Source organism: Esox lucius, chromosome 24, assembly GCF_011004845.1.
Source record: "Esox lucius isolate fEsoLuc1 chromosome 24, fEsoLuc1.pri, whole genome shotgun sequence".
NCBI classification, from domain to species: domain Eukaryota; kingdom Metazoa; phylum Chordata; class Actinopteri; order Esociformes; family Esocidae; genus Esox; species Esox lucius.
This window is the reverse complement of record NC_047592.1, coordinates 666,515-684,463: the sequence shown is the minus strand read 5'-3', so window position 1 is coordinate 684,463 and position 17,949 is coordinate 666,515. Positions and strand designations below refer to the sequence as shown.

General features: G+C 42.3%; 1 protein-coding gene across 5 annotated transcripts; it reads left to right on the top strand.

Moving 5' to 3' along the window:
- The first annotated feature begins 337 nt into the window (after window positions 1-337).
- Window positions 338-14,365, top strand: LOC105008541 (low affinity immunoglobulin gamma Fc region receptor III-like). 5 transcript variants are annotated; one of them, XM_034290412.1, is made up of 6 exons: window positions 338-438; window positions 5,676-5,702; window positions 5,945-6,214; window positions 12,269-12,415; window positions 13,151-13,309; window positions 14,097-14,365. In XM_034290412.1, the coding sequence occupies exons 1-5, from the start codon at window positions 408-410 to the stop codon at window positions 13,306-13,308; spliced, it is 633 nt and encodes a 210-aa protein (XP_034146303.1). In that variant the 5' UTR covers window positions 338-407; the 3' UTR covers window position 13,309; window positions 14,097-14,365. The 5 variants fall into 5 exon arrangements, with proteins under 5 accessions (XP_034146303.1, XP_034146306.1, XP_034146304.1 ...); XM_034290415.1 differs by having other exon boundaries at window positions 12,170-12,415; window positions 13,218-13,309; window positions 14,102-14,365; XM_034290413.1 differs by having other exon boundaries at window positions 12,170-12,415; window positions 13,218-13,309.
- The last annotated feature ends 3,584 nt before the right edge of the window (window positions 14,366-17,949 follow it).

The following is a 17,949-nucleotide window of genomic DNA, read 5'->3' as shown; positions in this document are numbered from 1 at the left end:
TTAATTTAAATGTATTTATTCTTGAAATCATCTTGTGACCCCAAAAATCATCTGGTGACCCCCCGGGGGGGTCACAACCCCCACTTTAAGAACCACTGCACTAGAGGATGTCATCATCCAGCTCTCCTACTCCGCTAGGGTGTGTCATCATCCAACTCACCTCCACTAGGGGATGTCATCTTCCACATCTCCTTCTCCTCCACTAGGGGGTGTCATCTATCACCTCTCCTTCTCGTCCACTAGGGGGTGTCGTCTTCAATGTCTCCTTCTCCTCCACTAGGGGGTGCCATCTTCCACCTCTTATCCTCTACTAGGGGGTGTCAGTGTGTCAGAACAGGAAGGAGGAGGGTCTAGAAGTCTAGTAGAGCTGCTGTAGATCACAGAGAATCACTCATCATCAACCCAGGATGGAAGTGACACCACTCTATTGGATACTCTGTAAGTACTCCTCTTCCTTAGTTTACTCAACAGGAGGTTTAGGGAAATCAAGCAATATTACTCTGTTCATGTGTACAGCACAGTAATGGTTCATTCAAGAGTTTATATTACCAGAAATATACAAGTTCATTACATTTCCTATATACAATATATGTGGTTTAAGTCATTTATATTTACACTGATTCCCCATAACTACACTGTTTGGACTCATTCCATGATTTTAAGGTTCTGGATGTAAATGTGGAGCTGTTGAGCCAAAACATGTTTGCAAAGATTGTGTTAAAAAAACTTTTTGTCAGCTATTTTGAATTACTTGTATACCAGCATTAATGCCTCCCAAAATACAATAGGCTCTTCGTCTTGAGCCGTAATAAAAGTGTGTTTTAACAAACAACACATAAAAATGTTTACTCTTTATTCGAACAAACTGCATAGGCTGGAAAATGATGTGAACCTCTAGGATATTGACTTCTATCAAAGTGGGTAACTGAAGTCAATTGTTCCAATCAATATGATGACATTCAGGTGGGGGTTAGAGGTTCCCTGTCATAAAAAAACCCACAAAGTTCATTGACCAACCATGTCTGCCCCTAAAAACAGAGATCTGTTGAAGTGGAATACGACCCAGTCAAAATAAATATCAGCAGACCTCAGAAGAGATGTTGAAGCTCATGTTGTATAATGGTCAAGGAGGTGACAAAGAACACAAAGGTGACAACTTGGGATATTAGAGATTGGAAGAGATCAAGTGTCTGTTTTGTTTAATGTCTTTCACCACAATAAGAAAGACACTAATTGACAGTAAGATTTATTATACTGCTCTCCAAAAAAAACATTGATTTCTAATTTCCAAAATGCCACAATTTCCAAATGCCTGAAGGTACCACGTTCATCTGTACAAACAATAGTACATGAGTATAACCACCCTGGGATCACACAGCTGTTATACCACTCAGGAAGATGTATAACCACCCTGGGATCACACAGCCATCATACCACTCAGGAAGATGTATAACCACCCTGGGATCACACAGCTGTCATACCACTCAGGAAGATGTATAACCACCCTGGGATCACACAGCCATCATACCACTCAGGAAGATGTATAACCACCCTGGGATCACACAACCATCATACCACTCAGGAAGATGTATAACCACCCTGGGATCACACAGCCATCATACCACTCAGGAAGATGTATAACCACCCTGGGATCACACAGCCATCATACCACTCAGGAAGATGTATAACCACCCTGGGATCACACAGCTGTCATACCACTCAGGAAGATGTATAACCACCCTGGGATCACACAGCCATCATACCACTCAGGAAGATGTATAACCACCCTGGGATCACACAGCTGTTATACCACTCAGGAAGATGTATAACCACCCTGGGATCACACAGCCATCATACCACTCAGGAAGATGTATAACCACCCTGGGATCACACAGCTGTTATACCACTCAGGAAGATGTATAACCACCCTGGGATCACACAGCCATCATACCACTCAGGAAGATGTATAACCACCCTGGGATCACACAGCTGTCATACCACTCAGGAAGATGTATAACCACCCTGGGATCACACAGCCATCATACCACTCAGGAAGATGTATAACCACCCTGGGATCACACAGCTGTTATACCACTCAGGAAGATGTATAACCACCCTGGGATCACACAGCCATCATACCACTCAGGAAGATGTATAACCACCCTGGGATCACACAGCTGTCATACCACTCAGGAAGATGTATAACCACCCTGGGATCACACAGCCATCATACCACTCAGGAAGATGTATAACCACCCTGGGATCACACAGCTGTCATACCACTCAGAAAGATGTATAACCACCCTGGGATCACACAGCCATCATACCACTCAGGAAGATGTATAACCACCCTGGGATCACACAGCCATCATACCACTCAGGAAGATGTATAACCACCCTGGGATCACACAGCCATCATACCACTCAGGAAGATGTATAACCACCCTGGGATCACACAGCTGTCATACCACTCAGGAAGATGTATAACCACCCTGGGATCACACAGCCATCATACCACTCAGGAAGATGTATAACCACCCTGGGATCACACAGCTGTTATACCACTCAGGAAGATGTATAACCACCCTGGGATCACACAGCCATCATACCACTCAGGAAGATGTATAACCACCCTGGGATCACACAGCTGTCATACCTCTCAGGAAGATGTATAACCACCCTGGGATCACACAGCCATCATACCACTCAGGAAGATGTATAACCACCCTGGGATCACACAGCTGTCATACCACTCAGAAAGATGTATAACCACCCTGGGATCACACAGCCATCATACCACTCAGGAAGATGTATAACCACCCTGGGATCACACAGCCATCATACCACTCAGGAAGATGTATAACCACCCTGGGATCACACAGCCATCATACCACTCAGGAAGATGTATAACCACCCTGGGATCACACAACCATCATACCACTCAGGAAGATGTATAACCACCCTGGGATCACACAGCCATCATACCACTCAGGAAGATGTATAACCACCCTGGGATCACACAGCTGTTATACCACTCAGGAAGATGTATAACCACCCTGGGATCACACAGCTGTCATACCACTCAGGAAGATGTATAACCACCCAGGGATCACACAGCCATCATACCACTCAGGAAGATGTATAACCACCCTGGGATCACACAGCTGTTATACCTCTCAGGAAGGAGATGTGTTCTGTCTCTTAGAGATTAATGTACTTTGGTGCGAATAGTAAATCACAGAACAACAGTAAAGGACCTTGTGAAGATGCTGGAGGAAACCGGTACAAAAGTGTCCATATCCACAGTAAAACGAGTCCTACAATGACAACCTGAAAGGCTGCTCAGCAAGGAAGTAGCCACTGCTACAAAACCATCATAAAAAAGCCAATCTACGGTTTGCAATTTCATATGTACTGTAAAAAAAAATCTGTAAATGTATGGTATATTTTTGTCAGCTGGGACACCAAAAAAAGACATTTAAAAACAGATTCATAATGTTAAACAAAATGACATTATTAATCTGTAGGAATACAGTATAATAAATAAAGTATATTCCTGTAATTTCACAGCAAATTCTCCCTTTTGTTCCTGTCATTCATTGCTTTTAAAAATGTTTGTCTTTCAAGTTCATTGTATTTATACATCAGTTATTACTATTTTGATGACGTACCAATGTCTACCAGGCACATGGTTGGCAGAGATATGCAAGAGTCAGAGCGCCGCTTGGTTAGAAATCACAAAGCAATTTCTAAAGCAGTGAGGCACACCAAACAGAATCATCTTCAGTTCTATGTTCAAGAGGTTTTGAATCAGAATTTTGGAAATTAATCTGACTGCATCCAAAAAGTCATATGCAGTATTGACTGTATTGAAACTCAATATATATGTATTTAATTTTTATTAAAATGTAAATTGAATTTTCCTGTACACTTATCAGGGTACATACAAAATCCCAGCAAACTGGTCTCCCTGCAAATATTTTATATGTTAGTTCACTGCCCTTCAATCCCACATCAGGTCTTGATAAAGAAAATATTTTAAAGATGAAACTCTTTAATGTACATTGTGTAATTTACCTGGAACAAAATGACGTAACAACAGTTAATGGAATCCAAAATCACCAACCCATTGAGGGCTGGATTCAAACTCACTCTGAAAATCAAACAATTGAAATCACAGGCTGTTCCAACTTGCGTGAATTTTAACAGGGCAACTCAATTTGTGACTCAGTAGTGTGTATGGCCCCCATGTGCCTGTATGCACTCCTGACAACGTCTGGGCATGTTCCTGATGAGACGGTGGATGGTGTCCTGGTGGATCTCCTCCCAGACCTGGATCAGGGCATCAGTGAGCTCCTGGACAGCCTGTGCCACACCTTGGTGGCGTCGTATGCACCGATACATAACGTCCCTTAAGTTTTAATTGGATTCAACTATGTAATGGCAAGTCAATGGCATCAATGCCTTCTTCATCCAGGAACTGCCTACACACTCTGGCTACATGAGGCCGGGCATTATCCTGCACCAGGGGGAACCCAGGGCCCACTGCACCAGCGTAAGGTCTGACAATGGGTCTGAGGATTTCATCCCGGTACCTAACAGCAGTCAAGGTACCGTTGAATAGCATGTTGAAGTCTGTGCGGCCCTCCAAGGATATGCCTCCCCAGACCATAACTGACCCGCTGCCAAACTGATCATGCTGGATGATGTTGCGGGCAGGATAATGTTCACCACGGCATCTCCAGACACTTTCACGTCTGTCACATGTGCTCAGTGTGAACCTGCTGTCATCTGTGAAAAAGGCGCCAATGACAGACCTGCCAATTCTGGTGTTCTCTGACGAATGCTAATCGAGCTGCATGATGCTGGGCTGTGAGCACAGGTCCCACTAGAGGACGTTGGGCCCTCATCCCACCCTCATGGAGTCTGTTTCTGACAGTTTGGTCAGGATAACATGCACACCAGTAGCCCACTGGAGGTCATTTTGTAGGGCTCTGGTCGTGCTCCTCCTGTTCCTCCTCACATAAAGGAGCAGATACCGGTCCGGCTGCTGGGTTGATGCCCTTCTATGGCCCTGTCCAGCTCTCCTCGTGTAACGTCTCCTGGTATCACCTCCATGCTATTGAGACAGTATTTGGAGACACAGCAAACCTTGCGACACCATGTATGGATGTGTCCTCCTGGAGGAGGTGGACTACCTGTGCAACCTGAATGGGCTGCAGGTACCGCCATCATGCTACCAGTAGTGACAAGGACACTAGCAAAATGCAAAACTAGAGAAGAATCAGTCAGGATGGATTAGGAGAGAGCAACTGTTGGCCACTACCTGCAAAACCATGGATTCACAGTGGTTTATTCTTCCTAACTGGACAGATTGATATCCCTGAGGTTTAATTTATTTGGTGTAATACTGTGATGATTATGTGTTCCTTAAATTTTTTTGAACAGTGTATATTGCTGTCCAAATAGCCTCTAAATGCATTTCTCTCATTGAAAATGAATAGGAGGTGGACTCTTGCTAATGTATCTTAACTAAAACAACAACACTGATCCAGATGAAGAACCTTTCACTATTATATCTTCTTTCTAGATGAATTGTCTTACAACCAGCTAGTTTAATGTGTTAGGTATGGAAAAAGATTTCAACACTCACTCTGAATTTCTCTGTATTTCAGTGCTTTTCATCTCCAGAGTGGCTGCAGGTGATTATTTACAGTATTTTTGTTTCCTCTCTCAGATCATTGTCATGATAATATACTATAAACTATTTACTACTTACTAATTACTCTGTCATTGTAATGCAGATGTGAAATCCACTCAAATCATGTTCACAACTCAACTGGGAGTGTTATTTTTGCAGTGCAGGAGAAAATCATATCTCTATGAAGATTTGTATAATTGACTGAATATAATCCCCTCCCCTTACAATCTGTTTTCTTCTCAGGTCAGTCTCCAGGTTCTCTGATTGTCAGACCCAACAGATCTCAGTTCTTTGAATATGAGTCTGTCTCTCTGAGCTGTGAGGTTCAGGGTGGTTCTACTGGAAGGAGAGTGGAGAGGAACCCAACAAGTGGAAAGCTTACAGAGTGTGGTGATGGATGGGGAAGGTTTGATGGAACCAACTGCATCATCTCCTCAACCAAATCAACAGACAGTGGAGTTTACTGGTGTGGCTCTGGAAAACACAAAAACACTGTCAACATCACCGTAACTGGTATGTTCATTACAACTAAATGTTTTTTAATGTTAACAATATGTTGACATCATGAATATCTATTATTTGACATGTTAAAAAAATGACACCTACTGTGTGAAAGGAATGACTATATATTCTGTAGTGTGAAACTACGGCGTAGGAGCTGGGGGGTGGGGACGGAGGAGGGTGGTATGTCCCACCCAATATTAGAAATGGTTTAGTGTCCCCACCAATAATGTTAGGGTTTTTTTATTGACTTTTATTTTGAAAAAATGACGCTTTGGAACTTTTCACGTCTCAGTCGCAACCGAATCCAACACACTCCTTCATTCTTTCATGACAAGCAGTGTGTGTAGGCAGGCTAAGTGGATTACTGTAGCTGTAAGTTTTGTTTTCACAGTTAGTACATCGTGTATAAATGTCAATACCTATTCATAGCTAAAGAACGAACAAACGTTATAAAATATAAACATTCAATTGGCTAAAACAAGAAACCAGACAAGCCTAGTTCAGCTGGCCCGCAATAGAAAGAGTTGACGTCTCCAGATTTGAACCCAGGTCGCCTACGCAAAAGGCTGCCTTTTTAACCACTACACCACAGATGTGAATATTTGTGTGGCATCTTGTGTCTATCCTGAACAAATCCTCTTTTGCCACTGGCCATTTTAACAGTTCATTGGACATTTGTGAATGAAATTGATACAGTTAAACTAACTTTTCTTACTAATTTTACCTCCACCACAAATAGCGGCTATGTATGGCGTTTGCCACGGGCCGTTTTAACAGCTTATTAGCCAGTAACATGCTTTACCGGTATCCACTAACTTACTGGAATAGTCACAAGAATTGAGCAATTGCTAGCGAGTCTGACAAAGCTATTTCATTTTAAGGCATAAGAAAAAATAAATAAATAATGGCATTTAAATTATTAAAATTTAGAGTAGGTCAAAAGTATGAGCAGATAGCCAAGGACCCCCAAACCAGGTACTCTGCAGGTGTGGACCAGGACCTCATGTCCTCCTAAAGAGACTGGGAAAATTCAGAAAATGCATTCCTCATATCAACAATGATTTATAGTGGAGAAGGAGAACTTAGTGGGGAAAAAGAACTGACCCAATCCCCCAGCACAATAAAATAGCAGCGTAAGACCTTGGAACTGAGACGGGGGGGTCCAGCGACACTGTGGCCCTACCCGGGGGAGACCCCGGACAGGGCCCAACAGGCAGGAAATCAATCCAACCACATTGCCAGGGCATCAACCAAAGGGACACCCACCAACCGCAACCACCCTGAATGAGGGTCGAGTATTGCCAGCAGATTTGCACAACTGCGCAACAGAGAGACAACAAGAAGCCAGTGACTCTTCCCCCGAAAGGCATTGGAGGGAGGGCATCCCAGTGGCGAAGAGAGCACACCTGGCAAGACAGGTGTTGGGATCCAGATTCGACATTTTTAGAAGAGGCTTAATTACTGTGAGTTTGGTACACATCCGGAGGAAAGGGAGCAATTTATTATGTTCAACATTGGCTGATCTAGCACAGGAAATAGATCCATCCATCCATCCATCATCTTCCGCTTATCCGGGGCCGGGTCGCGGGGGCAGCAGTCTAAGCAGGGATGCCCAGACTTCCCTCTCCCCAGACACTTCCTCCAGCTCTTCCGGGGGGACACCGAGGCGTTCCCAGGCCAGCCGGGAGACATAGTCCCTCCAGCGTGTCCTAGGTCTTCCCCGGGGTTTCCTCCCGGTGGGACGGGACCGGAACACCTTCCCAGGAAGGCGTTCCGGAGGCATCCGAAATAGATGCCCAAGCCACCTCAGCTGACCCCTCTCGATGTGGAGGAGCAGCGGCTCTACTCTGAGCTCCTCCCGGGTGACCGAGCTTCTCACCCTATCTCTAAGGGATCGCCCAGCCACCCTGCGGAGAAAGCTCATTTCGGCCGCCTGTAACCGGGATCTTGTCCTTTCGGTCATGACCCAAAGCTCATGACCATAGGTGAGAGTAGGAACGTAGATTGACCGGTAAATCGAGAGCTTCGCCTTACGGCTCAGCTCTTTCTTCACCACGACAGACCGATACATCGACCGCATTTCTGCAGAAGCTGCACCGATCCGTCTGCCAATCTCCCGTTCCATCCTTCCCTCACTCGTGAACAGTACCCCTAGATACTTAAACTCATCCACTTGAGGCAGGCACTCTCCACCAACCTGAAGTGGGCAAGCCACCCTTTTCCGACTGAGGACAGGAAATAGATCCTTAAGTAATTTTGGATTGTTTTTGTTCACCTCAATCAGGTTGGAGTGTCACGGTTAGGTGAGCAGCAGCGCACCCGGACAGTCACGTTTCCAATCTTTCACACCAGGTCCCAATTGACATAATTTGTATGTGTATAAATGTTTCCCCTCTGCTCCCCACATTGTTGCTGTTAGTGTCTCGGTGTGTGTTGCTTGTTTGTACTGTCTGAAAATTACCTGTTAAGACGCGTTGTTGCGCACTTTGATTTCATTCAGTCTAGAGTTATCGTTTTCCGTTCGTGTTCGGTTTGTTTTGTATGTTTATTAAACCCCACGAACGCGATATATGCCTGCGCCTGGTTCCTTGCCAACACTACACCACACGACATCATTACATGGAGAGATAAGCTGATCGAGCTGACGTGAGTGATTTTCGGTATTGTAGTGTACTGTCTATCCAGGCTAGTCTAAATACTTCCAACTTGATGGAGCGCCCCTTTCGATCCAATTTTCTGGAGGCTTGCTTAAGTGCTCTAGTATTGTCTGTACCAGGGAGCAAGTTTATTGTTGCGTATTTCTTTTGTTTTTAGTGGTGCAACCGTGTCTAATGTATTACGCAGTGTTGAATCCTCGATTTGATCGTTTACAGGTTTATTTACTCTGTCGTTAATAAGCGAACTTAAAACTCATTGTTTGCGGAGCAAGTGGATTTCTTGTTTTAACGGTAAATGTAATAAGACTGATCCAATAATCCAGAATTTAGAGAGAGGGGGGGTTTATTAGATCTACAATATCTATTTCTCGTGACAGGACTAACTCTAAGGTGTGATTGTGGCAATGTTGGACCTGAAACATGTTGGATAAAACTCAATGAGTCAATTATTGCTTCAAAGGCTTTTTGAGGAGGATCATAGGACTTTTCCATATGAATATTGAAATCGCCAAAAATGTGAATATAATCTGCCATGACTCCAATGTTAGACAAGAATTCTGGAAACTCATTGAGGAACATTGTGTATGGCCCGGGGGGGCCTGTAAATAGTAGCTATGTAAAATGATTTATCTGCCTGGTTAACTTTCATGAACCTGCTTAACTTTCACATAAACCAATAACTTCTAGTTTATGATCAGAGATTAATTTATTTACCGCAACTGCCTTTGGAGCAATTAATCTAACATTTAGGAGTCCCATTTTGAGATGCGAGGTGATAATCATTTTTATTTGTGACCGAGGCGGAGGAAGGCTTTATCTTAATAAGGTGGTTTTTGTTAGCACTACCTTGTTTAACTTTTCTCAGCCTGGAACGAGTCACAGTGGCAATAGGTAAAGCTGTACTAAGTACTCTGGCTATGCTATCGACAGACTCCACTACGCTAGCAGGCTGGCTAACAGCCTGACCTGCACCCTATCTCATGTTAAGGCTATAGGAGTGAGACTCCTGTCAATGTTCCTAGGTAAAAGAAGAGCACCACTCCAGCTAGGATGGAGTCTGTCGCTCCTCAGCAGATCAGGCCTGGCCCTATTTCTGGGAGAGTCCCAATAAGAGAGCCAGTTATCTACAAACTCTACCATCTGTGATGGCCAGAACTCCGTTTTCAGCCAGCGATTGAGTTGCGCAAGTCTGCTGTAGAGCTCGTCACCACCCCTAGCTGGGAGGGGGCCAGAGACAATTACTCGATGCCGACACATCTTTCTAGCTAATTTACACGCTGATGCTATGTTCTGCTTCGTAACCTCTGACTGTTTCATCCTAACGTCGTTGGTGCCAACATAAATAACAATATCTCTGAACTCTCTATACTCGCCAGTTTTAGACTTCGCTAGCACCAACGCCAGATTTGCGGCTCTGCCCCCCGGTAAACAGTGTTCGATCGCCGGCTGATTCTTTAGTCTAATACTGCGGGTAATGGAATCGCTGATGACTAAAGTTTTTAGTTTTTCAAGGCCACCAGTAGAACATGCCTGCCAATCATTCCCCTCTTAAGACGGCTCTAGCCTTGACTCCGACTCCAGTGGGGAAAACCATAGACTGTATATAAAATGGACGACGCCCTTTCGCTCTTTTCCATTGGTGAAAAATGAAGCCGCCAGTGTCCCGATACGACGCTGACATCTTGGACTTGCGTCTGCGCAGATAGCGATCTTGGGACCAGTTCTGCGCAGTAGTTATGCGCAGTAGCGAGCAGGAAGTAAAGCCGTAAAGCAGCGAAATCAACGGCCCCACCCCTGTGCCCCGCCCTCACTCTCCCTCGCAGAATGCGCATACCGTAATCAATCGCAAGTCCAAGTACAGTACAACCCTTGCTTGTTAAACCTAGACGATATGTTATAGCCTAACTTACATCATGTTTAACCTTAATTTAGAATAGGCCTAATACAAAAATAATTGGTAACTTCTAGCTAACAATCCCCTGATAGCTATTAACATGGCTATTAATGAGGCTTGTTGTCTTTTAGCTAACGTTAGTTAGCCCATTACATTTATTTACTAATTAAATAGCTTATACATTTAACTTACCGAAAAAAATTCAAAGATCGATTGGAAATGCCAGATCGGTTAGCACAATGTACTGCAGAAAAACCCATTATGTCCGTGTGAAATTATATCAATTATAGAAATTTAGAGATTAAATGTAAAGTTCCAATCTCCTCAGTCCTCCGAAGATTCAGTGGCTCCTCGGCTCAGATAGCTGTCAATCACAGCTGTGAATCACGACGTCACACCACCGTTTTTAGAGCATTAAATAACTAACTAAAAACAAACTCTTGAATTTACATTAGCGTGATACAAACTACAGTAAATGACAGAAACCAGCTTCGGAAAAAAGATATTTGAAGGGTAATTTAATTGTTTAGTTGGTCTTGCGTCCCATTAAATAACATGGGGAGGGCGGGGTTTATGACCTATACTGGGACCACTCACCAGGGGGCGATCGAGACGTTTTGGCTTCACTTTTCAGGGCTTGTGCGGCACGCTTGGGGAAATCCTGTTGAAAGTCTCAGTTGGTTTTAGCAATGATTCGGGTTTAACTGGTCGACGGCATTTCTTCCCAGTGACCAAGAGAAAGTTCTTGCCCGGCTGCAGGAGCTGTCCCGGGGGGCTAAAAAGACTATTGTTTCTACCTGGTGGCACAGACGCAGTTTTTCTCATTTCTACACTAACATAATCCTTGCCTGACATTTGCATCTGAAGCCGAGACTCTAACTCTGCTATCTTTAACTGAAGACGATAGTTCTCCTCCGTGTTGTTGCTAAAACAATTACAGTGATAAGGCATTGTAATGCTACTTAGCCTCTGGTGTTCAGGGGTGAGTAGTTCTGTTAATTATGTCCAAAAAGAGTCCTGGTGTAGTTAAGTTGGGTAAGAGGTCAACAGATGAAAAATATGGCATTGGTAAACTCTTATAGTAGAATTTGATCAGGTAGGTAACAGCAGGCAGCGTACAGCACGTCAACAATCCCACAATTCAATTGGTAAGTCACGTTGATTTACCCTAATACATTAACATTCACACTAGTAAAATGTGTCCCCCAATATCAGTCACTCCTACACCCTGAAACTGCATTGTGTGAAACTACACTGACGTGCCAGAAAAACTGGTACAGCAGTCTTATACTTGGTAGGCCTCCAATGGGAGTACTGAAGAAATATGACGGGGCATGGACTATGAATGTATTACTGTATATTGTTCTGTGTGTAATACTGGACATGTCATCTACCTGCTCCTGTGTTGTACAGATGGTCATGTGATCCTGGAGAGCCCCGCCCTTCCTGTGACTGAGGGATTTAATGTGACTCTGAAGTGCAGAAATAAGACCAATCCCTCTGACCTCACAGCTGATTTCTACAAAGATGGATCCCTCATCAGGACTGAGTATACAGGAGAGATGACCATCCCTGCAGTATCACAGTCAGATCAAGGACTTTACAGCTGTAGACACCCTGAACTAGGAAGATCACCAGAGAGCTGGATGACTGTGACAGGTGAGAATATGAACTAGGAGAATCACCAGATAGATGGATGACTGTGACAGGTGAGAATATGAACTAGGAGAATCACCAGATAGATGGATGACTGTGACAGGTGAGAATATGAACTAGAAGAATCACCAGATAGATGGATGACTGTGACAGGTGAGAATATGAACTAGAAGAATCACCAGATAGATGGATGACTGTGACAGGTGAGAATATGAACTAGGAGAATCACCAGATAGATGGACGATTGTGACAGGTGAGAATATGAACTAGGAGAATCACCAGATAGATGACTGTGACAGGTGAGTCATATTTAAATTTGTTGTTATTTAATTATATTAAATAGAGGTATACAGTATCTAAGGCATGTGTTGCATCCTGTGTAATGGTATATTGAAAATACAGTGTTAAGTCACTATAAAAAAAAGTAAATTAATTGTAACGTAAATGTAGTATTCAGGAGCATCTTTTTAATGGATATATTTACTCTGGCTTCCCAGTTCAGATCTCATTATATTCACCACCATCTCCTGGACTACATTGTGGTGTCCTGTTTCCTCCCTAATTCCAGTTGAACTACAGATGTGTTTGTGTGAATTGTAATGGTTATGTTGTGTTATTCTGTCCCAGCTGCAGCTCTGTCTCCACCCCTCTAACTCTCCTGACATGTAATCCAGGACCTCTTGTGTCAAAAAGTCTATCTGCTCTGAGTGTGTTGTTGTCCTGTTATTCTTTCCCCAGCGGCAACCCCATCTACATCTCCATCTCTACCTCCACCTCCTTCTCCACCATTTATCTCTCCGTCCAGACTGTTGTGTAGTCTACTGGTGGTGTCTCCATACCTGGTGGTGACCACTGTACTGATGGTGAAATACAGCAGGAACAGGAACAGAGCTTAAGGTGAGAACCCTACTTTTATACAGCAAAGAAAAATAATTATTGGAAAGAAGGTCCAACCAAAATCCAACTTCCTCTTTAAGGTTGGAGAAGCTTGTCAGGGCATTAGGAGTTAATTGATCAAATTCAGAAAAATAATATTTGAATTACCTCTTTGGCTCTGGGATTTCATCCAGAAGTCTTTTGGTTCAATTCTCTCTGGTTTGCTTAATTTAAGAGACAATAATATTCCCATATTTGTAACATCACAGCTCTATCTAAAGAAGAGAACTTTTGATGTCATCACAAGATCAGGTGACTAACAGTCACATGTAAAGTGTTAGTAGAGATGAGTGGGACAGTCACATGTAAAGGGCTTTAGTAGAGATGAGTGGGACAGTCACATGTAAAGGGCTTTAGTAGAGATGAGCGGGACAGTCACATGCAAAGGGTAATTTAACTTTAGCAAAATCAGTGTATTTCTGAAATCGAGTCAAATAAAGCTTCCAAGACCTAGCGATTCTATGTGTAGCTCCTGATTGGTCCACTAGATGTTCCATGTGTTGTCATGATTTAGTATTGAACAATAATGTTTTGGATATTCTATTGTAATGTTAAACTATCACACTACCTGGCTGTAGAAATGGAGGATATATTAAATAGATATTGCTGCTAACCAGAGATGTAGGATCAGATTCCTCCAGTCTTAAAATGTGTTGGCATTTTATATAGTAAAACTAACACACACATAAAAAATGACTTAAATGCTGAGAATCATAATTCATCCTCAGTGTGAAATGGTTTTCTTAAGGTCAGAAGACTGTGAAGGCCACTCCAGATCCTTCAACTTCTTCTGCTGTAACCACTGGAGGGTCAACTTGGCCTTGTGCTTAGGGTCACTGTCATGATGGAAAGTCATAGTGTCCCATGCACAGCTTTTGTGCAAAGGAAAGCACATTTTCACAAGATTATCTGGGCCTCTAGAGCGCATACCCACCCCACCTCCCAAAACATCAGTGGGTCACCACCATCCTTCACAGTGGGGATGGTATTCTTTTGACTATAGGCCTTGTTGACCCCTCTCCAAACAAAGCACATATGGTTGTTACCATAAAGCTCTATTTTGGTCTCATCACTCCAAATTACAGTGTGCCAGGACCTGTGAGGCGTGTCAAGGTGTTATTGGGCATATTGTAACAGTCTATGTGGGAAATTCCCCTTTTAATTGCCATTTTAACCTGTGTGTGTCACCTTGTGTGTCTGTAACAAGGCCAAACATTCAAGGGTATATACACTTTTGATCAGGGCCATTTAGGGTAATTTCTCTTACCATTATTATTTATGGAGCCCAACAACTGTGATAATAAATGGCTTCATATGATCACTATCCATACATAAATGTTTTTATGCATGATCAGTCATATTTTCAATATCAATGCTAAAATTTCATAATTTCTTCCAGGGTATGCAAAGTTATGAGCACAACTGTACATACACAACCCTCAACTGGACAAATCTATAACCCCTCCCCACATACACACACACACACACACGCGCACACAACCCTCAACTGGTCAAATCTATAACCCCTCCCCACATACACACACACACAACCCTCAACTGGACAAATCTATAACCCCTCCCCACATACACACACACACACACACACACACAACCCTCAACTGGACATAATCTTGCACCTTACATATACTTTTTAGTTATTTTTAGTAATTAATGCACAATCTACTATTTTCATACTCAGTTCACTGTTCTTATTAGACTTTATTTCCCTTATTCCTTTTGTATTAATTGTTGCACCAACAGCCAGAACAAATTCCTTGTTTGTTGTGAAACTTAGTTGGCAATACATCTCTGATTCTGATATAAGGTCACACACACTGAAATTCAAAACTACTGTGGTTTGCTCCTTTGGGTTTAAGGCCAAGTGTCTCTGTAAAGCACTTTGTGACAACTGCTGATGTAAAAAGGGCTTTATAAATACATTTGACTTACCAAATTCCTGTCATTCATCTATCAACATGAGGCAGGTCAGAGAACACAGAAATGAAATGAGACCGAAGGTTGTAGACTTTCATAAATTCGGTGACAGCTATAAAAAATAACTAAATTTAATAACCTTTTCAACTATTAGTTTCTAATTAGGAAGTTAAGATCAACTGTAGCTGTAATGTCTTCACATGCAGTGAGGAGGATGATTTCAGAGTTATCAAGTGCAAGGATCACTGTCAGCAAACTGCATAAGTTGGTGGATTCTTCCAGTCAACACGTCTCCAATAGTACAGTTAGATGCAACCCTGGCTTGAAGACACCCTCTCATCAAGATATAATTCATTAGCACCTGAACGAAAACCTGTATTGGACTTGATGTGAAAAGAGTCATTGTTATTCAGGAAAAAAAGTATCCCCACTGTGAAGTTTGTTTGCGGGTCTGTGATGTTGTGGGGCTGCTTTGCTTCCAAAAGAACCGGAAACCTGGTTATGATACATGGCATCAAGAAATCTGACCCAAGCCAATCGGCCTCTGTCAGGAGGCTAAAACTAGTGTGGAGAAAACATAATCAGCAACATTTTAATTATCTCCTGACCCTTAACCCTAACCCAGATCCTAACTTTTACCCTAAACCTTCTAAACGTAATTCTAACCATAGCAAGCATTTGCTAATCAGTCATTAAATCTGCCGGTAGAACAATGATCAAAAGCATTCCACACAAAACAATTTAGTCATTCTGATGCTTATCATATCCTGTTGTAAAATGTGGATATTGGGACAAAAAGTATCCAAGATGGTGTTTGCTGTCCTGTGAATGTTGTGGCACAGACCTTAAATATAGAGGTAACCTTGAATGACTACTGCTTTCTGTCAATCTCTCTTTCACTTCTCTGTTCTTTTGGGCTCAAATGTTTCTTTTGAGACATCAGTTCCTCAATCTAGATGTGTTAGACTTGACAACAGAGTGATGCAAAAGAGATGCAAAAGTTTTCTCATCAAAGTTAGATGTTTATGTTAAACTTTACTGGTAGAACCAGATCATAGCATCAACTGAGTTAGTATTAGATCATAGTATCAACAAAGTTAGTATTAGCTTGTAGTATCAAAGTATGAACAGAGTTAGTATTAGATTATAGTATCAACAGAGTTAGCATTAGTTTGTAGTATCATACTCTCAAGAGAGTTAGCATTAGGTTGAATGATCAAATCAGTAATGTTTAATTAACAACAGGATGTTAGTGTTACATTCATGATATACATGCTTGTTTTGAATGGCACTGTTAATTTATTTTGATCTTTAAAATATATTTCTGTGCAAATATTTTTTATTAGAATTTTTATTGTAACATTTGTAACACCAGTAAATGGGTGAAAACCTGTCAATTAAACACATACTTGGTTCTGGTTCTGTGTGTTTTATCTTGAATCATCCACTAGATGGCAGTGCTCCATGTGTTGTTTCAGTTGTAATGGTCTGATAAAACAATAAATTCAAACAATATTAAATGACCTGGCTGTAGACATGAATGTTACATTAATTAGGGTTCAGACTGCACCATTCATAAAATGTGCTGTGATTTCTAAATGGTCAAACACATACAGAAATGTTGTAAAATAGAATCAGAAAATCTTTGCTATATATCCTCATTATGTGAAATACATTTAAAGATAATAACGTAAACGTAAGCACATTTCCCTGGAGGCAATGACATCCGAAAGATTTCCTCAACTCCTTTGACATTTTAACATGCACTGTGAAGTTCTTCTTCTCTGACATTGTTTTATATTTAACGTTGGCGACACGTCACATAGTTGAATGTTTGTTTTTTGTGTCTACGTAAGTTATTATAGATACTTCTTGTACATCCAGCTCTGGGTCCTACCACCTTGAAAAGAATGTTACACTTTCGGTCAAAACAACATGTCTATCCATGTCCAACATTTATTATTTATTTATTGACGGTCACATCAGGGGCATCCTGTGATGAAATCCTCATTTCCTGTCTTCTGACGTAATTTTGTCTCCTGACGTCTCGCATTTTCTTCAAACTTTTTTCTAGCTCACATTTTCTCTCTCATCTCATCTTCCGCTATCGGGTCGCGGGGGCAGCAGCTCCAGCAGGGGACCCCAAACTTCCCTTTCCTGAGCCACATTTGCCAGCTCTGACTGGGGGATCCCGAGGCTCACATGGTTATATTATTCAGTTAGATCACGGCTGCTCAGTCCTGTTCCTGGAGAGCTACCATCCAGTACCTTTTCACTCCCACACTGATCTTACACACCTGATTCTAATAATGAACTGCATGGGTCTTAACTCAGGTTAGTCACAACTGGGTTGGAGAGAACACCTGGAACAGGGTTGAGCAGCCCTGAGTTTGATTATCTAACTGTTTAATTCAAAACTTTGATTTGTTACAACCTGAATGCAAAGCTCCAATGCTTCATAACAAATAGTTTAGAGTGTGAATATCACTGTGAAACTGAAGTCTCTGTCATCAACACAGACTAAGTTTTGTCCCACAGAAATTATATCCTACTAACTTCAGGATGATTTTAGGGCCATAGAATCTTACACTAAGCCTTTTTCTTTTGCCATCGAGGACAAGGAAATGAACTTCAGTTCCCAGGAAGCCAAGCGGCTGTATTTAAAT

Coding starts and splice junctions, on each gene's coding strand:
- LOC105008541 (XM_034290411.1), top strand. CDS start 408: ATGGAAGTGACACCACTCTATTGGATACTCT. Junction 6,215..12,169: donor TGTCAACATCACCGTAACTG/GTATGTTCATTA, acceptor TGTGTTGTACAG/ATGGTCATGTGATCCTGGAG. Junction 12,416..13,150: donor GAGCTGGATGACTGTGACAG/GTGAGAATATGA, acceptor TTCTTTCCCCAG/CGGCAACCCCATCTACATCT.